Source organism: Etheostoma cragini, chromosome 14 (genome assembly GCF_013103735.1).
Source record: "Etheostoma cragini isolate CJK2018 chromosome 14, CSU_Ecrag_1.0, whole genome shotgun sequence".
NCBI lineage: Eukaryota > Metazoa > Chordata > Actinopteri > Perciformes > Percidae > Etheostoma > Etheostoma cragini.
In genome coordinates this window covers 4,574,112-4,597,979 of record NC_048420.1, presented here as the reverse complement: position 1 = coordinate 4,597,979, position 23,868 = coordinate 4,574,112, and the positions used below count along the sequence as shown (strand labels likewise).

Below are 23,868 nucleotides of genomic sequence, written 5' to 3'. Positions count from 1 at the left end.
ATGATAGATCATTTTGTCAAGCCTCTTGTTATTCAAGCCTTTGCAAAACTCGACAAAACCGTGATGCGTGTGAATCCGCGCTAATTTTTGCAACATAACGGTAAATTTATAGTCACCGTGGTGTTCCTGGTGCGTGGTGTGAGAGCCATGAAATGACATCACCATGTATTTTGTATCCAGCAAAAGGCCCCGCAACTTGTCGTGGTGCGTGCCTTTACATTTCAACGTGGTCAACTGGGAAGATTGGCCAAGCAATTTCGCCTGGACGAGTCTTTATGTACAGACCACAAAAAGTCAAATGTGGTAAAAAAAAGAGCTAATGCAGGAGGCACGGCATGACATAAGCAGGTAAGATGCATTCCAGGAACTGGCTGAATTACTGCCTCCCAGGCAGGGTTACAGAATAATGCTCACGATTTGGAAATGAAAGATTTTCAGTGTAAATTAAAGTCAAATCAAAAGAGGCCTTGTAGTAAAGCAGAAAGGAAGAGTTTCAGAGAAAGCACCTTCCTTTTCTCCCATTCCACATGGTGTTCAAAATCGTTCCGCTAAACTCACTGATCTGAGACCCTGAAGTGATATGTGTTCACCCTAAGCTCAGCGAGCAGTTGAAGCGATCAAAAGGGAGAATTTTCTTTTCACCGTTACATACATCAGACAAGTCAAAATGCTGTCTGGACCTCTGTTGATGGAAATGTACCAGACGGAGGCCTCTGTTCAATTCTGCCAGATCCGGGGGAGATTGCATCCATGCAGTCAGCGGTAATGGGGAAGAAAGGCAAACTAAATTCAAGCTGACTGTGTTGAGCACGCTGTGTTAATCTAATTTACCAATAGGTGTGATTCAACAGTGTTCCATGAAAGGACACCTACACCTCTTTAGCTGAGTGCCTTTCAGAAGATAAAAGAAGAGCAAGGTAGAAGGAAAGATGAAGATGAGGTCAAGTTGAAGAGGTTTTTTTATGGCTGGACTGACTGAAACTAAGTCCAGATAATAAAGAGTGCCCCAAGGAAAAGAGGGATAGACGAGAATAGGTATAAGATGGAGTCATGAATATCTGAGGGTTAAGTGAATATATATTATAAGTGATACTGTAGAATATATTCTTGTGAAAATTGTAAGTCATTTTGCGTGGTTTTCTAACAAATGCACAAAAGACATGAAATCTACTTATGCTTATATAGCATATGTACATTGTGCTGCTTATACAGCAGCACAATGTCCTTTATGTGGTACCATAGCAACTGTGTCAAATCCAAAGTTTAGGAAATGGATTAGAAATCAGTTATACATGCTATGACTAGGGAAGATTTGACAAAATGTTAGCCTAACTGAGCTAATTAGTAATAATTAATTTAATTATATTACATTACATTTCCCAAACTATCGGTATTGGCAGTTATAATGGCCCATAAAATATAAGTATATATATACACACACATATATATATACACACAGCTATAGGATTATTAGGAACACCATACTAATACTGTTTTTGACCCCCTTTTGCCTTCAGAACTGCCTTAATTCTACGTGGCCCTGATTCAACAAGGTGCTGAAAGCATTCTTTAGAAATGTTGGCCCATATTGATAGGATAGCATCTTGCAGTTGATGGAGATTTCTGGGATGCACATCCAGGGCACAAAGCTCCCGTTCAACCACATCCCAAAGATGCTCTACTGGGTTGAGATCTGGTGACTGTGGGGGCCATTTTAGTACAGTAAACTCATTGTCATGTTCCAAAATGTAATTTGAAATGATTCGAGCTTTGTGACTTGGTGCATTATCCTGCTGGAAGTAGCCATCAGAGGATGGGTACATGGTGGCCATAAAGGGATGTACATGGTCAGAAACAATGTTCAGGTAGGCCGTGGCATTTAAACAATGCCCAATTGGCACTAAGGGGCCTAAAGTGTGCCAAGAAAACATCCCCCACACCATTACACCACAACCACCAGCCTGCACAGTGGTAACAAGGCATGATGGATCCATGTTCTCATTCTTTTTACGCCAAATTCTGACTCTACCATCTGAATGTCTTAACAGAAATCGAGACTCATCAGACCAGGCAACATTTTTCCAGTCTTCAACTGTCCAATTTTGGTGAGCTCTTGCAAATTGTGGCCTATTTTTCCTATTTGTAGTGGAGATGAGTGGTACCCGGTGGGGTCTTCTGTTGTTGTAGCCCATCCGCCTCAAGGCTGTGCATGTTGTGGCTTCACAAATGCTTTGCTGCATACCTCGGTTGTAAGTGGTTATTTCAGTCAAAGTTGCTCTTCTATCGGCTTGAATCAGTCAGCCCATTCTCCTCTGACCTCTAGCATTTACAAGGCATTTTCGCCCACAGGACTGCCGCATACTTGATGTTTTTGTCTTTTCACACCATTCTGTGTAAACCCTAGAAATGGTTGTGCGCTAAAATCCCAGTAACTGAGCAGATTGTGAATTACTCAGACTGGCCCGTCTGGCACCAACAACCATGCCACGCTAAAAATTGCTTAAATCACCTTTCTTTCCAATTCTGACATTCTGTTTGAAGTTCAGGAGATTGTCATGACCAGGACCACACCCCTAAATGCATTGAAGCAACTGCCATGTGATTGGTTGATTACATAATTGCATTAATGAGAAATTAAAAAGGTGTTCCTAATAATACTTTAGGTGAGTGTATATAAATATTTATTCATCAGAATCATTTAAAATGACAAATAAATGATTCTGAGAGTTTTGGTGTTGCATTGTTTGTCCACCAGAGGGCGCTCTACAACGTCCCTTTTGTCAATACTCTGATTATTTATTTATTTTGTTATTGTGTTGTTGATAAGAGGACTTTAAGTTTTATGTCTTAAGTAAATGCTACATTGCTCCGTCCACGGAGTTAAATTACTGTTCAGGGAGATGACAGGCACCGTTGGTCTGTGTGACCTGACAGAGCTGTGTTTATTGTCGTAGAGGATCAGCTGTTTAGCTTGTACAAATGAAAGTCCCCTTTGTTCAGACAAAATCTCAGAGTCTGTTCCAACTTCATGTTAGTCCAGACCTGGGTGACTCGTTGATAATCAAGATCCAAAGTGTCTTTCCTTTCTATCTATGATTTCTTTCTTCCGCTTACATGTTAACAGAACAGAGACCTACATACACACACACACACACACACACACACACACACACACACACACACACACACACACACACATATATGCATTGAATAGCTGAAACCGCTAGATAGTGTGTTCCTTCTGTCCGTAAGACGTTAGCCTGAAAGCTAACCGACTAGCCCTAGCAACATGGCTGCACCCAGCACCGCTAACGCCCTCTTGAGGCGCAAGATGTTTGGCATCTTTTGCATGCCCAAACAACTTGTGCATGCGCATCTCGGATCGTACAAGCTGGATGGGCCTCCCCTAGGGAGGCCCAAACCACCTCAACTGGCTCCTTTTGACGCGAAACAGCAGCAGCTCTACTCCAAGCTCCTCTCGAATGACTGAGCTTCTCACCCTAACTCTAGGGGCCAGTTGTTCAAAATATTTAATCTGGAACAAAATTATTCGGATTTGGAAAGCCCATTTTTTGCTATCCAGGATCAGGTAATCTGTCTTACTTTTATGCCGGTTTTTCAAAGCAACATTGGACTGGATCACCCTGATCCAGATACAAAGTTTTCAAGATTACCAAATCCGGATTACCAGTGTTCTAAATAGGACAACATATCACAATGTAGGCTACCAGCTACGTACAGAACAGGTAGAAGAGCCAAGATGGGGTCACTCTAAGTGTTTATTTTGAGACAAAACACAAAAATAACCCCCACTTCCATTCATAATTTCTTTTATGACCCCTCATCTGAGCCACTACGACTAAAAAACTAATATACATTAACAAATACATTGTGTGTACATTTTTTTAAACGTCTTAAAAAAAAGTAGTAGTAGTAGTAGTAGTAGTAGTAGAATGTTCAGGGTTCTTCTTCATCTAAAGAGGAAAGAACAGACATTTGTATTAGATTGTTTCCTTGAAATTAATATATGGTGATGAATGAGATAAATATTATTATTTTGTATTTATTTTTTTGTTATTTAAATCTGTTTGGGGGATTGTTTCAGGAGGACAAGATGATTTGTATTTTATTTTTTACTTTACTAAACTTAACTAAGGTTAAACAAGTCAAGTGAAAAATATAAAAAGTATATACACTAAATGATACAAATGTATTATTTGACCAATTTAAAGTTTTACTAAATTTTCGTGCTGGAATCCACCTTGAAATCCACCTTGAAATCCTACCCCCTGTTGGGAACAGGATAATCCAGTTTTTTGGGATCGAAGTTATCCAAATTTTACTTACAAGTTTTGAACAACACAAACTGAAGGTTTGATCCAGATTAAAACTAGGATTGGATTCTGTGATCTAATCTGATTTTAGATTCCTTCTTTCCCTTTTGAACAACCCATTTTTAAGATTTGATCCAATCCGATGACCAAAATCCGATTAGTTTACCTTTGAACAACTGGCCCTAAGGGATGCGCAGGCCCCCCTCCTGAGGAAACCCATTTCGGCCGCCGTGGCCGAGGCTGCTGTACAAGGTGCCACCTGCTCATCAGATAAACAATCACACACATTTATACTCCGATGCGCAGCATCGGGAGCAACTCAGGGTTGAGTGTCTTGCCCAAGGACACTTCGACATGGTAAACCGGTAGATCGAGCTCTCTTTTCGTCACAAATTTGCAATAAATTGAATGTAATACCGCACTCGCTGCGCCAAGTCTCCAACCAATCTCCTGCTCCATTGTCCCCTCACTTGTAAACAAGACTCCAAGGTAACTTGGGGTAAGGACTCATTCCCTACATGGAGTAGGAACTGCATCGGTTTCCTGCTGAAAACCATGGCCTCAGATTTAGAGGTGCTGAGCCTCATTCCAGCCACTTCACACTCCGCTGATTCATTGAGTGCTGAAGGTCACAGGTCAATGATGCCAACTGGACCACATCATCTGTAAAAAGCAGCGACAAGATCCCCAGCCCACCAAACTGCAACCCCACCCCACCCCAACTACGCCTCGATATCCTGTCTATAAATACTACAAACAGGACACAGCTCTTGCTTTGGTCATCCAGAGATTGGACGGCCCCGAGAAGGGACCCCCTCCGGGCAGGGTAACTTCACCTCTTCCTCGGTGACTCATAGGGTTTTGTTTTGTCTGGCCCTTCACCAGAAACCACTTTGCCATGGGAGACCCTACCAGGAGCACCAAGCTCCAGACAACACAACCCTCAGGTTCATATGGACACCCAGCCCCCTCCACCACGAAAAGGTGATGCTTCCCGGAGAGGAGAGTCCACTTGTATTAAAATGTCCTTCTTTCTCCCATTATAAATGTCTAGAGTTGAGCCGCAGCTACAATATAGTTGCCTGTAGCTTTAAAATTCAGCTATTTCTTCCTCACAGATAAGAACAGCAGAGGATGAACTCCAGCAAACAGCATGTTCAACGTGTCTGCCATGCTTCGCCACAGACTTTAGATCTGAACATTAGAAAAATGAAGACTATCATAAAGGTCTCAGCGGTGTACATATGTCTTACTGCTTCATACTAAATTATTTTTCAAAGGCAGTTTTACTTTGATTTTTCAGGAGGAAAAGACTAAAGATAATTAATGGAAAGAGAAAGTCAGTTTGGAATGAGGAAGATGGTAATCACTGCCACCGCAACAACATGGAGCACTGCAGCCTGTGAATGGGGGCCTTGATTATGAGCATAACATAGAATCTGATGAACAACCCCCATCTCTCTCTCTCTCTCTCTCTCTCTCTCTCTCTCTCTCTCTCTCTCTCTCTCTCTCTCTCTCTCTTTCTCCCCAGAGCCCTCATTAGCAGCTACTGTGTTATGGTTTAGAAATGTACATAATTGCCATATTCTGAAAAAAACACACACACACACACTGTGTATTGTACCAGTTTATATCATCTTTATCGTTGACTTTTTAGTTACATTTTTTAGTTTTCAATAGTTTTTTATTTATTCATCAGTCCTCATAGACTGCCTTAGAGTATATGTGAGAGTGGTGGTGTAATGGGAAAAATAGATTCTGGTAAGGATCTTCTGTGTTTGCCTCTTTGTATGGTTGATTCTCACATGCTGGAATCTTTTGTGTGACTTTTGTTTTACGTACAGGACTAGATAAGGTACAAGGTCTCTGTGAACTCTGTCTCTCTGCACATTCTCTCTCTCCTCGGCAGTTGAGATAAACGGGATTGGTATCCTCGGGCTGAATGGTGTGCAGAGGGGAAGAAGCAGGGTGGCACCAGACTGTCAGAAATGCGGAGTCATGTTAACAAAGGGGTGCATCTTAGACTCTGGGATGTATATAAGCTATTTTTTTCTTCTACCTCGTCTTTTCCACATTGTGCTGCTGTGCTGTGTGAAATTGTTATTCTTGTACCTGCAGGTATAAATAAAATACAAAGGCCAAACTTTGTTTCAGTTCTTAACTCTTAATTTTGTTTCACTCTCAAAAACACTCAACAGAAACTTCCACAACAGTGGCATGTTGGACTGAAGCATCTCTTTGATTTTGGCCAATTTGGTTGACAAAAATAAACAGAAATCAAAGACAAAATTCTTTTTACCACAATCCCAGTTTTTTTGTGTTCCTACCCGCCCCTGAAGACAACAAATTTTCTTTCTTTCATTGTTATAAGTAAAAACTCTGAAAGTTTGAGCTCCATTCATGCTAGAAGTACATACGTCCAGCAGATTTAACTTTTAATTGGACCCAGTGGCACTTGAAGTATAATGCACCATAAAGGCTGATACTGCACACTGCATTTGCATATAGTAGATCTGTTCCCAAACTAACTAATGATTTATTATTATGTAAATGACACACCCGATCATAATGAACATTTTTCTGAAATCCGCTTTCTTTTATATATCCTCTCACCATTTTCACACACCACAATTCAATTTAGGCTAAGTTTATTTGTATAGCCAGCCCAGTGGTTTTCAGTCTGACACTGTTACTCCTGGCTCGCTGCTGAAACACCACATTGTCACATTTATTTGTCATATTGTCTTTGCTTTAATTATTGATTCAATTTAGATTTGCATGGTTTGTTTTGTTTTCTTGCTCTGGACCGGGCATGCTTGAACGAGACGGAGAAGGAGATGGGAACGGCAAGAAGAACAAAAGACATAGACATAGATAATAAAGAAAATCAAGGCGAGACTGGCAAACTGATCCTGAGATATCACGTTCAAACGAATCGGATGGAAATCACAAAAAAATATAAACTTTTTAAAAAATGTTAGAAGTCTGAAAGGCCTAACGGCATTATATAAACTTTCACCACTCTGGTTTCTCAAACGTCTATCCAAAGACGGGAAACACCAGATGATACGTTCAAGACAAATTGTAAATCATACAAAGAATTTTAGCATTTGCATATAGTAGATCTGTTCCCAAACTAACTAATGATTTATTATTATGTAAATGACACACCCGATCATAATGAACATTTTTCTAGTAGAAGTCAGTAACAGTAATACAGATTTTTGTTCTGCCACACAACCGCAAGAGCATTATCATCATCATCATCATCATCATCATCATCATACCCCTTTACCCACGGCGCTGAAAACATCCAAAGGGGACAATGACATGTAGAATATGTTGTGATGTTGTGGTTTAAACTGTTGGCTATTATTAGCTTAAAACATGTAAGCTGTTTTATTAGAATGACATGACATTAATAAACGTTACACATAATGTGAATAAGACTTTAATACAGTAACTCGTCCACGAAGAGATGCATTTTAAACATGTGTGTGTGTGCGTGTGCGTGTGTGCGTGCGTGCGTGAGCGAAAGAGTCTAAGACAGTGCCAGCTCTCCTGGTGCCTCACATTCTCTTCCAGCACAGTTTTGGCCAGTCGCCTGTGCTAGAATCCAAGGGAGAGCAGCTAAACACACACACACACACACACACACACACTCCCTCAGGAGCTCAATGAAATTGCGTAGAATAGCGCAGACAATAGAGGGATATCGCCCTACAACATATACAGCAATTACAATGTTGGGCAGTGAGCCAAGGCTATAGCGCCCAAAGTGGTGGTTCAAAGAGAGGCCAAGTGACTGCAGCAATTAGAGCTGAGCAAACTGACCCATAACACATTGAACATAACATCCAAACAAAGCAGAAACAGCAACAGTTATCTGGCAATTAGCTAATGGGTTTGGCAGAGTCTATTCCTCAATGCTGGGACATTAACTGTTCCAAACAACTGTGTCTGACAGTCTAAAACTTCTAAGATGTCATTCTAAGATTTCTTACAATCTTCTTGAACTAACATCGGTAATTGAGTATGGTAGCATAAATATTAAGAGTGGGAAAAACAATCAATCCATGGATGCATTGCGATTCTCTCTTGAACGTTTCGGTGCTCAATTTAGATAAATTAATAATTATTAAAAAAACATTTGATATGTACAAATCAGAAAACAGAGAGACTGAAAGAGGATGGGATAATGGACAACAACTTAAGACCGCAAAAGTGCAGAAAATGGCCAAAAAGCCATGGGTTTTGTATACGTTTTTGTATATTAACCCATTCTCACTCCGAACCCGTAAAATATGGACGTTTTGACAGTGGCTGTCCACGTCTGACGTGACGAAAAAAGCACCCTTCTCGCGAGGTGCCCAGAGATTCCCACCCCTAATAAATATACAACAGAGTCCATCAGAAATAGAGTTACTACTACTCCAGTTACTATTTTCAATGCATTTCCTGCTTAGTTTTATTAAAATTCTGATCAAACTGCTATTGGTGTTGCTTTTTAGTGGCTGCAACCACGGTAGCTACACGCCACCTATTTTAGCCCTCAAAGACAGGCCTGGAATGATGCGTGTCTATAGGTTTATTTAGTGAGTTCATACTTTTATGTTGATGATCACAAGATTAATTTTACCTGTTAACCTAGCCATTCCTCATTGTTAATGTAAATTGTGTAGTGTGTAAATGTCTAGTATATTAGATTCATTTGGGGACTATGTAACCTTTTTAAACTGTCTAGTCATCTGAGGCTACCCCGCATTGTAGAGTTGGTATGATCCAATTTTAGGGCCGGGCTTTGGACCTATATAGTCTGGCAGTGAGGCATGTGGAAACTGAGGGTGTAGGACGTGAGTCTTTCAGATTACAGTGTATGTGTTTTGGTACCGTGACCTTTATAGGTGAACTAATTTTATTTTGGGAAAATATTTTATTTTTCTTTAATTGTCGCCTAAGGGCCTTAATCAGGAATATAAATAAAAATCCTATATTTTTCCAACCACATCTCCAACTCATCATGTTTTTAACTTGCTCGACCGCTGGCTACATCTACCCACAACACTAGGACTTTTAAAAATGTTAAAAATTGCTAATATGGACTGGACAGAAAACAAAACATTAACAATTACATTATAGCTCTGCAACTAACCATTATTTTGTTGTCAGTACATTTGGTCAATGGTAAACTGCTGCTTCTAAGTTATGCCATGTGCCATGCTTTTATCAAAACTAAGGTATCTCCATGACAACTGCTCCCACTCCTGCTGGGACCTTGAGTATATATTTTGTTGTTGATGTCCTGTTTCCAGAGTAATGCATTACCCTTTTCACTGAACTTAACCATGTAGTTTTAGTTAACAGAATCACAATTCTTATTGTTTCTAAAATGTCTCCAAATATTCCAAAGTCTCAATTTCTGACCACAAGACAATGGGCCTGATTCTCCAAATGTACAGATTTTTTCTTCCACACCACTTACACAGTTTCTACAAAGATTCTGGCATTCATCATTGGGATTTGTTCTTAGGTGAGAATTTACGCACACTCAAAAACACTTACTCACAATTGAGAGCTGACATGTTTGCGCAAAATAAGTAGTTTAAGTTTTCTTCCATTATAATTTAAAATTGGATAATTTTGTAACTAATTATTTTCATTATTTTACACATTTTTGTATGTTAATTTGTTTTAATGAATACACACTACACTCACACTTCTGCTCATTTGTGAAGCACTTTGAATCGCCATTGTGTATGAATTGTGCTCGGCCTATCTACTTCATCAGTTCTTCACCCTTCTCAGGATACAGTGTTCACTGAATGAGAAATTGAATTCTGTACATTGCTTCCATTTGCTGCTATGTATGCAATGCGGACGCTACCAAATGTGATGTCTCGTTTTTTTGCTAACTTTTTACAGCAAGTTTTCTTTCTTTTGGAGTTGAGGAGTCCACCGTCTTTACCACGTCTTTTTTGTCATTTCTGACCTTGTATCGAAATTAACGGGGCATTTACTTATGCTAAATAGGAGCAACAAGCACAAGCTTTCAATTTACAAAGATATTGAGATTCTTCACTCTAAGAACACACCTGCTAACAATTCTGCTGTTTAATAACACGTCTTGAATCAGGGGTAGACCTTTCTAGGAACTTTCTTAAGAAAAATTTTGAGAACAACCTAGGAAAATGTTTGTGAATGAGGCCAATGTCATCAGATGCTTTTTTTGGTCCATCCAACACTCTAAAACTCAAAGTGTATATTTACAAATGACATCAAAGGTAGAAAAGTAGCCAATCCTCACAGTGAGGGGAATATAAAGCCAGAGGCTCAAAACCTCCAAAGAAAAGTGCCCAGGAAGCATCCTAATCAGATGCCTGGACCACCTCCTTTCAAAAAGAAGCAGTGGCTCTACTCTGAGCTCCTGAACCTATTTTCTAATTGTGAGTCCAGCCATACTACGGAAGAAACTCAGTTTTCGGCTATTTGTATCTGATTCTTCTGGCCACCACCCAAAGCTCATGACCGTACTTGAGAGTTAGAACGAGGATCAACTTTTAAATCGGAAGCTTTGCCTTCGGGCTCAGCTCCCGCTTCACCACAACGGTCCTGTTCAACGCCTGCATTTCTGCCAGCACCCCCCACAGTCAATCAGTGCTGCCTATTCTGTTAGGGCCGACACAAACCATCAATGCATGATGTCAGTCATACAGCCACACTGGTTGTTTTCCAAGTGAGTCTGCACTAGGGCTCGGCGATGTGGAGAAAATCAAATATCACGTAATTTTGACAAAAAACCTTGAAATCGATATCGCAACAATATTGAAGCGTTGACTATTGGTGCTTTCAGAAAATATTTACTCAATGAGATTTTTTTTAAAGAATAATCATCAGTTATGTGGATGTATTGACTAAGTGGGTAAAGGCAAATAAAAGAACAGTAACACCAGTCTTGTATATTCAGAATATGACATAACTTTAATGTAATTCAGCCTTTAAAACCAGGAAAAGACAACACTTATACCATATTATGATATTACAATATCAAAGATCTTAGATAATATCTAGTCTCATATCACAATATCAATACAATATTGATATATTACCCAGCTCTAGTCGGCACACCAGGTTTGACCTAATGTGCATCAGCACAAGTTGATGTGCATGAACATATTTATGCTACTGTCCAATTTCCCCACATCAGGATCAACGCTTTAGAAAAGCATGTACTAAGGACATCAACTGATGCACTATGGGCCAGTTTACTAAATTGCAAACATTTTCATTTGTCTCAATTTTGTGCGAGGGTGCAAAAACCCCGGTAATTCTAAAAGTTGCTTTATGGTAAAGTCATGTTTCTACTCACCATCACTGTTGACACACTGGACTTGTGGCATCTGGGTACCTGGTCCACATTCCTTCTCATTATCAGGGATGCACTCCTCCAGCTTAATAACCAGCCAGTCAAAGCAGCTGGGGTCTTCACACGGTATTGCTTCTACCAGGTGGGGGCAGTTGCCTGTCCCCCCTGTCGGCTCATTGGTGATCTTCCTCTTCCTCAGTTTGAAGCCTGTTGGGAACAACAAGAACCTATTGAAGAAAATGAAACCAGCATCACACTAATCAACCACATTCTACCCCTCTGCAACTATAATTTGGAACCCGAACGCACATTAACTTCACTCCGTGGTCACAGTGTGCCTTTGATGATAACTGTAATATTGCATTTAGTGTGACAGTCCATTAAGCCTGAAGTTGACAGAGATTCCAAGAAGAACGTCACATAATGAATGTTTTTATTCCCCTCTCATTAAAGTAATCAATCAGCGAGGGCTTGTTCTCATGTGTGTCATTTCCTCTGCTCAAGGGCATGGGATTCCATGACCCAGGTCCTTGGAAGGGGGATGGTAACTTCAGCCCAGGCAAGGTCACCCACCCCCTAATCCACACTCGTGCTCCAGCCCGATAAGGCCGTGAAGTCCTGGAGTGCCTGCAGGTAGAGACAGCAGGGTCCTTCTCCATTTCATCTGTGTCTCTCTTTTCCCTCAAAAAACAGTATTTAATCAGACAGGTCAGCACAACATATACTGCTACTGCTATGTGTCTAGCTCCTTTGATCTCCTTTGATCTTTTATCTAGGGTGGGGGGGGTAATAAGGGAGATGAGGCTTGGGGTGCAGGGAATTCTATCAGACATCACTCACTTGCTATCTGCTGGGTATATTATGAATGGCATGGCTACAAGATAGCAGCACAGCACAGGCATTTGTCAAAGCTAGAGGCTTCATTTTGACAGATACATGGAAACAATGATACGTGATGAACTATTGTGTACAGGACATCAGCTCATGATATCAAGGCTGTGCAGTAATTTTAATGAAATGCCTTGAAAAACAAAACAAAAAAAGAGTACATCAGTAACAGCGTTGTAACTGTATGAGGTGACATAATTATTCACTGGCCAATTGTATGTACAGAACTGTGATCTCCAGTTGGACTGAGATCCATTATAATGTATTCAGCTTTGCATTCATGTGCAAATGATGCTCATACCAGTCCACAAACCTGTCGACGTCAGCTTTATAGCATGTCAATTAATGTAAACTGAAGATAGCAGTGTCATCTGATAATTTCACTACAAATAAATTAGGTTGGAAGCTGGCCATAGGCGTACATTTTTTTTGGGGGGGGGTGCAGTGGAGTGGAGCCTAAGTCTGTCAGAGGTTTCTTCCTAAAAGGGAGTTTTTCCTCACCACTGTCACACTAGTTACTTGCTCTTGGGGGAATTACTAGAATTCTTGGGGCTTTATAAATTATAGAGTGTGGTCTAGACCTACTCTATCTGTAAAGTGTCTTGAGATAACTTCTGTTATGATTTGACACTACAAACAAAATTGAATTGACTTTATGTATGCTCTTATCCACAATGGACATTATAACCTTTTCTACTCTCTGGGTGCTCTTTTATGGATTAATTATCTCCAATTTTGTGGAATAACGTGTGTGACAGAGATCACGCCATTTCATCCTAAAAGACCCAGGGAGGCAAAACAGCGACAATGAAGAGGAAGCAAGGCAACGCTTCTGAAAACAGAGACTATCTCATATTCCTCTACCCTCCATGATCCTCGGGAACTTACAGTCCCTAAGGACAAAAATGGATGAACTCCAGGGAGACATCAAATTCTTAAAGGACTTCAGGAACTGTTGTGTCCTGGCTTTCACAGAGACCTGGCTGGCGAAGAATGATCAAGTAACCGCCTTGTCAATTGATCAAAAACTCCAGACACATGAAATTACATCAATCAAAGGTGTCAATGTGTGCAATCTTATAAATACCTGGAGTCAATAATGGATTCAAAACTCATACTTGAAACTAACTGTGAAGCTGTGTGTAAAAAAGGGCATCAGTGGCTGTTCTGTTTGAGGAATCTGAGTCGCATCCACATTGAGAAAATCAATCATGAGTCTCTTTTACCACGCTTTTGTTGAATCCATTTTATCATTTGCGCTAGCTGCCTGGTTTGGGAACCTCTCTTTAAAAAATAAAAACCCACTCAGCCTGCTACACAATAAAGTGGTCTAGCAGGCTGATCGGTGAGCCACTGCTCAATGTGGACACCTTGTACACAAAACAGTTAAAGCACATAATTGGCTCAATTTTAAATGAGAGTTCTCATCCATTGCACACAGAGTTTCAGCTTCTCCCCTCTGGGCGTAAGTTTTCAATCCCTATGTGTGGAACAAAAAGACACAAAAACAGTTTTGTTCCTGCAGCGATAACACTGAGGAATAATTCATAGCTGTACTGCACGGGTGGCTGTGGCTCAGTGGTAGAGCGGTTGCCTCCCAATCGGAAGGTTGGTGATTCGATCCCCGCCCCTGCAGTCATTGTCGAAGTTTCCTTGGGCAAGACACTGAACCCCGAGTTGCCCACGGTGCTGCGCACCGGAGTCTGAATGTGTGTGAATGTTTATCTGATGAGCAGGTGGCACCTTGTACGGCAGCCCTGGCCACAGTGTATGAATGTGTGTGAATGTTCCCTGTAGATGCTAAAAGCGCTTTGAGCAGTTGTTAAGACTGGAAAAGCGCTATATAAATACAGCACATTTACTTTGCAAAGGTATTTATTTGCAACACATTCTCACTCCCATCTTGTAAAATATTACGCTTGGTCAGGTGCCTTTGTTGTTGTTATTGACGCTAAAAGTCTCCTTTAGCGTCATATAACACACGCTTGGTCGGGACTATTGCTGTCCATTTTGACACTGTTTTGACTTGCGGCAATAACAGAACAGTAAAGGAAAAACGTGGGACACAAATCCCGCTCGCCTGGGGGAAAGTCCTGCGTTTGACCAATCCAGTCCCCCGACCAACCTCCCTATGTGAAATTTCCCCCTTACATTCTAAGAGCTAAACCCCATAAACATGCTGCTCTCCAGTCGGTTCTACAGGGTACACACACTTGAGGGTGTGTTTGTGTGTGTGCGCATATGTAGGTTCACTTTCCATCATGTATAGCAGACAACAGCAAGAACAGAAGTAGAATATTGAGAAAATGAAGAAGTGGATCCATCATTAAGATGCATGGATGAGAATATTAAGCCCTCCCTTTCATTTCAGGCGCATCATTAAGGCAGAGTCAACATGCATTAGTCATGGCAGACGCTGCTGTTGCAGGGATAATTAAGGGCTGAAGCAGAGACCGCGTCAACCCTTATGGACTAGCACAACCTGCTACAACAGCTCACAAATAAGCAGCGAAGTTGACAATTTTGGCTCCCACTCCAACCTTTTGCCCTCCTCTGCTGCTGTCACAAAGCCAGGATTTTGAATATTTTTGCAATTCAAATTTTATATTTTAATATTAATACTAGCATGGTACAATAGAAGATACATCCAGAAGACACACAAGGTGAAATCGCAGTGTGGGATGTTTAGTCAACTTTGCATGTACAAATATGGGAAAGTCTCTAGGTTTTTATATCAATGCAGATATAAATGTAAAAAATTTCAAATATTGCACCAGTCATCCAGAACAAAATATTCTGTAACATATTTTGCCATAACTACTGCCACCATTGTCTTGCTGTAATCAAGTCAGTAGCCTATGTATTTATGGTTAACAACTCTCTCCCCATATGTAGATCTAGGGTGATCCAAATCTGACGGCGCTATGTCCCGAGATAGCCTTCCCTTTATGTCACCTAATAGCAGCAACGCCGCGTCACACATGTTTCTGTTGTGTAGAAAAATCCACACAGCTGACATGCAACAGAAACGCCACGTACGCGCCATGCAGCCAGTGTGCAGCCGGCTTTAGTAAGAAATCCCTATAGAATTCCGTTAACTGTTTATGAGACAATGACATTAAAATTCTCACATTGAATTCTTACCCTTTTTGGCTGCCTGGTCCTGGCAGTTTTCATAGGTGCAGGGTCCCCAGGCACTCCAGGAAGACACCTCACACTCAACAGGACAGCTGATATGGCAGAGCTGGGTGGTGTTTGGGGAGATACCCAGACACAGATCACTGTCCATTGGCCGCAATGCTTTGGAGACAAAGAGAAGAGCTATGTAACACACTGTAGGCCTACTGTTTAACATTGTAGAAATTATGCTATGATCTAACTTTTCTTTTTTCTTTATTTTTTTACAACAACTTGTAACAACATATAAGAATAAAATGAAAGAGAACATGTTGACCATATTATTTTATATATTATATTATATTTTCTAATATGAGTTTCTAACTTATACTTCAGGACCTTCCCATTCAGTTTCAAAGCTGTAGAGAACAGCATTCATGTATACTGTGCAGGAACAACAGAAGTTCCAATCTAATCTTCAAAGTTATGAAGTTATAAATCTGCATAGTTAAACAAAACAAACCACAAAGACATGTAAAACGTGTAAAAAAATAAATTGCAAAAAGTTTTTAAAAAATTACAGAAGTTGGTCTTAACGGTCCCCTAGACCCCTGCCTTTAAAATCCCACAGCCCCCAGAAACAAATCCTCAACATCAAAGCCAAGCCATTTGAAAACAGTCTACTTTTTTATTTTTGGTACCCACTGCCAAAACCCCCCACATCTTCCAAAACCAGACAACTTTGAAACAACAAAGGTTATTTTTTCTTCCTAACACAGCATGCCAGTCTTCAATGTGGCCTGATTCTCTGTGGACCAAACAGCTGCAGGTGACTCTCTGCAAGGTCATCAGGCTGATAAATCATTCTCGCTGTGCCACGACAGGACTGAGCCTCATTCACATGCAAATTGCCTCCACTTGGCCAAAGGTGCATCCTTTAATAGTGTCATTTAAATATGCGTACATGTGGCATGCCCTTGAGTACCCGTAACACAAAAAACGCTTGATATGTCAAATGCTGCAATGTAATTTGTCGCTATTTGATTCACATAATCATTTTCTAATCATATGACATGTTTTGGTGTGTTTTTCTTTGCCCTTGCTAAACATGTATTCATGTAGAGAACACTAAAAACTGGAACATCAAATCGTTACATCCAAACACGCTGTTGATCGGACCATTAATTTGGAAATCCCACGGCACCCGGCGACCTGTACAATTTCCATGCAACATGAGTACTAACATTGCGCCAGGGAACTGAATAACATTGCATGCTGTTACACAATGTATTACCATCAAATGTCCATTTTGCACGCAAGATAATTCATTAAACCAAATTTCAGTTTTAAATTAAGATGTTCTTACAAATAAGAGGTAACTGTAGGACACAGGTTATCCCAACACATTCTCACGCCCATCTCGTAAAATAAGGACGCTTGGTCAGGTGCATTTGTTGTCGGGACAATTGGCGTCCCTTTAGATTTAGGAAAAGGTCGTGGGTTGGCTTACGGTTCTGTGACTCGCGGGAATGGGACGGTTGAAAAAGCCAGCTGATTAAAGCTTTAGTGCATATCTTTTTTATATGGTATAAAAACAACTGCAAAATTAAATTGTGCATCATTCCCAACAAATTAAACTTTAAAAGACATCTACCTCTGGCTGCAGACATGTGGTGTGATATGTTACCATATTGCAATTCAGAACATTCAGAACAATATTATTATTTTTCTACTTTCTGCACCCTGCCTTCTGAGTCATCTGTCAGGCCCTACTGTTACTGGCACAGCTGTTAAAAAGGTATGATTTACATTAGTCTGACTGGCTTTGAAGACAGGGACTCATTACCACACTCCTCTGAATATTCCACTATACCCTACCCATGCTTCTATATGTTTTTAGGTATGCTTCCATTGAATCTGCATAACCAGCACTTTGCTAGGGTCTTTGCGATTAGCTGTTTAAGAATATTTTAACACAGCTAAAATATTATAAGGATGTCACTGAAGGAATTTCCCACATCCTTAAGAGTGAATGGAAAATTATTTTTTACTTTAATTTTAATTTGAATCTGTTCATTGATCCCCAATGGGGAAATTACAATTTACACTCTGTGTCCACACTTTGTTAGTTATCACACACAGTCCTGAACTACACCCACACGGGCGGCTGTGGCTCAGTGGTATAGCGGTTGCATGACAATCGGAAAGTTGGTGGTTTGATCCCCGCCCCGGCAGTCATTGTCAAAGTGCCCTTGGGCAAGACGCTGAACCCCGAGTTGCCCCCGGTGCTGCGCATCGGAGTGTGAATGAGTGTGAATGTTTATCTGATGAGCAGGTGGCACCTTGTACGGCAGCCCCGACCAGAATGTATGTATGAATGTGTGTGCATGGTGAATGTTTCCTGTAGATGTAAAAGCGCTTTGAGCAGTTGTTAAGACTGGAAAAGCGCTATATAAATACAGCACATTTACATTTACACACAAACATGCTCAGGATCTATACATGCACTGATGGAGAGATGTCAGAGTGAGTGGGCTGCCAGCTGAACCAACGCCCTGAGCGGTTGGGGGGTACGGTGCCTTGCTCAACAGCACCTGATAGTTCCCAGGAGGTGAAGTGGCATCTCTCCAGCCACCAATCCACACTCCATACTTTTTTGGTCCATACGGGGACTTGAAGCTCAGTAGTTTGGTTTAATTTCCCCGTGGCAAATTCAAGGAGTTCAAAATACATTGTAATTAGAAGAGTGCAAGCGGTGCATTGAGCTGAAAGCTAATGTCAGCACACCCACTGTCAAGACAGTAACGGGATTTTTTCCTGATTCAGCATGGGCCTTTGGAGGTGACTACAGATTATAGTGAAGACAGTATGTGTTGCCTTATTTGAAATAAATCTATGCATGTCACTGTTATTTCTGACCATTTCAGTAAATTAACAAAACTGGTTAATACTACCGTTAAGACTTCCAGGAGGACAGTAAAACCCTATGGCGCTCATATATTTGTTCTGTTTATTCAACAGTTTGGTAAATTGGTAATAAACACTTTCACAGATGATTTGAATTATTGAAGTATTTTTGTTATTATTATTCTTATTTTGGCATTTTCCCTTGGTGCTGGGACCAAAACCTCCACTATTGTTTACAGAAAAGAACCTGAGTACTTGCTTTTTCTAGTTAGCATGGCAAAATGTTGCACTCCTTCGGAAAGCTACAACTTAAAAACCAACCAGTGCTGGATACTACCTGCCCAAAATATTATTTAAAAAATAGTTTGCCCCCACCCGGAAATAGGTATACTTTTAGCATCTAATAAATACCACTACAAACACATGTCCTTCCTACATATTACACAGCCCTGGAGCCTTGGGGCAGTTGCCCACTTTTCCCAAAACCATAGCTTTGCTAGTTAGCCTTAAAGGTGCCCTGCCACACAAAACAATTTTTACTTGCATTTTTGGAAATCTTTTAGGCCCATATGTGCTTGTGTTATGTGGTGAATGTGAAGATGAACTGCTACCTCCTCTAGCCAATGAAAATAAATAAGAGGAGAAATCAGGCCAATCACAAAAGCTGGTCAGTCTGATGTCATGTTGCCTGAGCTCATTACTATTCATGAGCTTGCCCAGTTACGCTGGGTTAAGGATACTGATAGCCAGGCTCTCATTGGATAGCTGTTAGCCAATCAGAATCAAGCAGCTTAGCTTGTTAAATATGAAAGAGAACTGGCACAAATCGAGCCGGGTCTTCCTGCAGGCTTACTATATTACACTAGAATGGCTTGGAACAAGGTAACCAATGTAACAAAGGCATTATTTCCACTACAAATGTTACAGAGTCCATGGAAGAACTTTAGACATTACCACAAAGTAACAAAATACATGTGGGAGGGCATTGTTGACCACAACGTACAGCTGAGGATAAACATATTTCATAGATTCATTTGTCTGGTATTTGGTCAGACACTAAAATATTTCCAATCCATTAACAGTTTTAAAATTTATAACTGAGGCAAAAATGTCAACCATCAGGTGGTGTTGGATAGTCTGGAGATCCTCAAAGTCAATACTGTAAGCATAAGAGGTGTGACGAGATCTCGTCCCCACGAGATCACGCAAGATTATCTGTGATGACATTTCTCGTCGAGGTGTCTCGTGATACGACACGTGCAGAGCAGCGGCCTTAAAATTAGCTAAGGAAAACCCCCCGTGCGTTCTCCAAAGTTGACTGAGTTCACTTTTACAAAGAGATAACTGAAGAAAAAATCTGCCCGTAAACCCAGTGTTAGAACGCCGACATGACCACAACTCTCTCCCTTTCCCTCTTTCTCTATCTCTCCCCCTCTCTTGGCCAAAACACACACATCCGCAGCATGCAGTTGACTGTGCCACTGTCTCGTGTAGCCCCCTCCCTTTCCATGTTTAAATGAGTTGGGAAGGGGACAGCAAAACTTAACTTAACTTTTAATGACAAAGAGAAATGTTCTCCCTTTGTCCTATAGTGGACAAAAAGCACTAGTAGTAGCATTTAGTAGCCTACTAGTGTTGCTGCGATGAATAAAATGCACAGGAGGAGAAAGAGCATCTGTCTTCACAGAAATCCTCTGTTGAGTACTTGATGGTAGATAGATAGATAGATAGATATTTATTGATTCAAAAAAATGGGAAATTACAGTGTTACAGTGTAATTTATTTCTTCTTTAAAACATAATCAATGTGAAACAATAGTAAAACAATTATTGTCTCAATGGTCTCAACTACTGCCAGAAAACGCTTGGTTACGTTGCAATCTTGGTTCTCTGAGTGAAGAAACTCCGAGGCCAGTAATTTCTGTTTATATCAAAGCCTTTCACTACTCGGTTTTTCTTTGTGACTTTCTTTAACTATGTCTTATTTCTTCATTGAAGTTTTCTGGAAAATAGTGTTAAAATCTCTCATCTCGATCTTGTCTCGTGCCGTGAGCTGGGAGTCTCGTTGCACCCCTAGGAAATATAAAAACCATGAAGATAAATGTACTAAATGTCATTCCTATTCACATTCCAACAGTTTTTAATCAATATTTCACACTGAAACCAACAACCTACAGTACATAGCCATCCCTCGAGCCACACCATTAACATGTATAACATTTTAAAATGAAGGCCGGCAAATTGGCAAGTCAAATGAGGAAATCTGGAAAATGTTGACACTGTTGGCAGAGAACATCAACTACCAAATTGTCAGTACAGGCTATGAAAATGTTATATCATTCTAACGAGCTATATCTTAAAACTGTGGTGTATGAACACATGGTTAGCAAATGTGCCCCTGCACTAACAGGTGCTGAATTAGATCATCTAAATGACCTGTTGATGACTTTTAATTCCAACGTGTCCATGTGTTGTTGCACCAATTGAACAGTCAGACATCCCTTTTCTTAAAAAAAACTTTTAATCTGCAGAAATTTAGGAGAACCATGGCCAAGTTGTTCTCCTCCCTCCTTGGCCAGTCTGGGCATCTCTTTACAACCATAACAAAGCTTGATTAATTCAAGCCTCCACACAGACTCACCTTGCGCTGGAATCTTTGTGCCAGATGGTGTAGTCTTGCCTGTGCTGCTCTCCCAGCCGCTAAATTAGGAACCTGTGCTGCCGTGTGCCACCTGCCATTAATAACCTGACTTCCAGTTCCTTTCCAGCTGAGGATTCATGGCATCACAGTGGCACAGCTGTTATACAGCATGTCAGTTTGCTCCCCAATTGGATTTCATATTAATCGGAAACCAATATAGGAAAAACAGCTGAAACAACTTTCTTCTTTTCCCACTCTGCAACATTCAATAGAAATTGTTATTTTCAGAAGAAAATGGGAAATATGTGCCACCATGGGGGATAAAAAGCTGCTTACAATGATGAAAAAACACTCCATTTGAGAATGTAGTGCTGTAATAAGCTGTCAGAATCAAATTTAATAAACATATTAACAAACTTTGTGATACTGTACGGATAAACATGAACTGCTTCAAAATGATAAGGCATCATATACCTGGCCAGGCAGCTTTGCTGTTTTTCATGCTATGATACTCTCTCACTTATCTCACTGTGTATGACTGTATGGGGCCAACAGTCAAACCCATCATATCATAAACAAGCACTAAAAAAATGGATCAGAAACCAACAATATGGCACCACTGTTTGATTGTACAGAAATATAAACTTTTCCATTTTGATAGCATTATTAAGTTTTCTTTTCTCAAACTTATTTTTAAATGCATAAATAATCCATCTCCAGCCGTACTTTGTCCTTTTGTGACAAAAACAAATACAAGGAGAGTGGCCACTCGTGTAGCAGTGGGTGACAACTGTATAGCAGAGGGGCGCAAAACTACTTTCATGTCATGTTTTTCAGTGATAGGGACACCTTTTTGGAAGGATTTACTAACTGAAATAAAAACTCACGGTCAACGGAACTGAAAACATTCAATAGAAAGGTGAAATACTGGCTGAAAGAAAACCAAAAATACAACCATTCAATCAGTTGTGTTGTTGAAATTTATTGTCTGTGCTGGATGCCGGCTGTTTGCGCATGGCTGCCGGGGTTCATCCCGGGGTCCGGGTATGGGAGATGAGCCTTTGGGACCCAGGCCTCTCACTACCAAAGGGGGCATAGGTGAGCAGTTGTGACCGGCTGGGTGCTTGGGGTTTGTGCTGTTACGTGATGTGTTGGTTTGTGTAATGTAGTCTCAAATTTGTGAAATGTTGTTATAATATATTAGTACACAATGTATTTGTTGCATGACTGTGTAAATCACACTATGTAGTTCCTTTAAAAATTATATTTGGATAAAGTTTTTAGAAAGTCCTGACCAGGGTGTGGGGTTGAAATAAGCCTAATGGCTAGAAACGTTTTATGAAACACACCTACACATATTGTTATGGCCTTGACTGTAATAATTATTTACGTAATGATGTGCGCTGCTTTGTTCCTGACAAAAAAATTGATAATAAAATAATAATAATGATAAAATAAGCAATCTTTGTATGTGAATTTCAGGACTGAGTAAATCATTCCCTTTCCAACTGTGACTAAATCAAATCAAGAAGAAGCAGTGATCTGGGATGGTAGTAGCTCCGAGTAATCGGGCTGGCAATGATGTGTCCTCACAGATACTGGCAGACTATCCTATTTCAGTCACTCTGGGATTTGCAGATCGTCCATAAAAGCAAACGCAAAGATTACATCTGCCTAATTGAGCTATGGACTCCCCACACAAACTGGCCCATCACATCGAAATCATCCACTGTATGCTCGGACACAAGAACTAATAAACAATACGGTTACTGTGGTCTTGATAAGAGCCATTCCAAAGTCCTGAAGTCAATGCTAATAGTGGTAAAAGGTATTGTTTCACTATACCTGCGGATTCACTTACTATTTTTCATGGTTTTAAAGGTTTTTAACATAAATATCTTGGGGGAAATGTAAGAATCATTGTTACATTAAGGGTCTATTTCGTATTTTTCCTTAAAGATAAAATTGTTTGTGAGCCCATCAGACTAAGGATTTAAATTCCCTGGCTTTAAAGACGGCTGCAAGTGGTAAACACAAATCAAAAAACTCCAGATTGCTAACCCACCGGGGAGTTTATAACCCTGTGGACATTATGTTTTCTCGCAGTTTACTTGGATTGGGGTGGGACCTAAATCATGGTTGCAGCTGGCATTCTTGCTTGCCCTACTACGCTCCGCAACACCCGCTTCGACCTGCTAGGCCCCACTACGCCCTGATATGCACTGCTACGCCATGCTATGCCTTGCAACACCCTGCTACACCCAGTTACGCCACGCAATAGCCTACTACACCCCAAATCATCAGGCAACGCCACGCTACGGCCTACTACGCTTCACAACACCCAGCAACGCCACGCTACAGCCTACTACGCTCCACAACAACAGGCAACACCACGCTACGGCCTACTATGCTTCACAACACCCGGCAACGCCACGCTACGCCCTACTACACTCCACAACCATGGGCAACTCCACGCTACAGCCTACTACGCTCCACAACACCAGGCAACGCCACGCTACGGCCTACTATGCTTCACAACACCCGGCAACAGCACGCTACGGCCTACTACGCTCCACAACAACCGGCAACGCCACGCTATGGCCTACTACACTCCACAAC

General features: G+C 40.8%; 1 protein-coding gene across 2 annotated transcripts in view; it reads right to left on the bottom strand.

The window, feature by feature from the left end:
- thsd7aa (thrombospondin, type I, domain containing 7Aa) overlaps positions 1-23,868 on the bottom strand; it is a 181,804-nt gene that overhangs the window by 68,339 nt on the left and 89,597 nt on the right. For both annotated transcript variants that reach the window (XM_034891400.1, XM_034891399.1), the window contains exons 5-6: positions 15,730-15,885; positions 11,701-11,904 (exon numbers count right to left, since the gene is read on the bottom strand). In XM_034891400.1, coding sequence (XP_034747291.1) covers positions 11,701-11,904; positions 15,730-15,885 — 360 coding nt within the window. The remainder of the gene's footprint in view (positions 1-11,700; positions 11,905-15,729; positions 15,886-23,868) is intronic.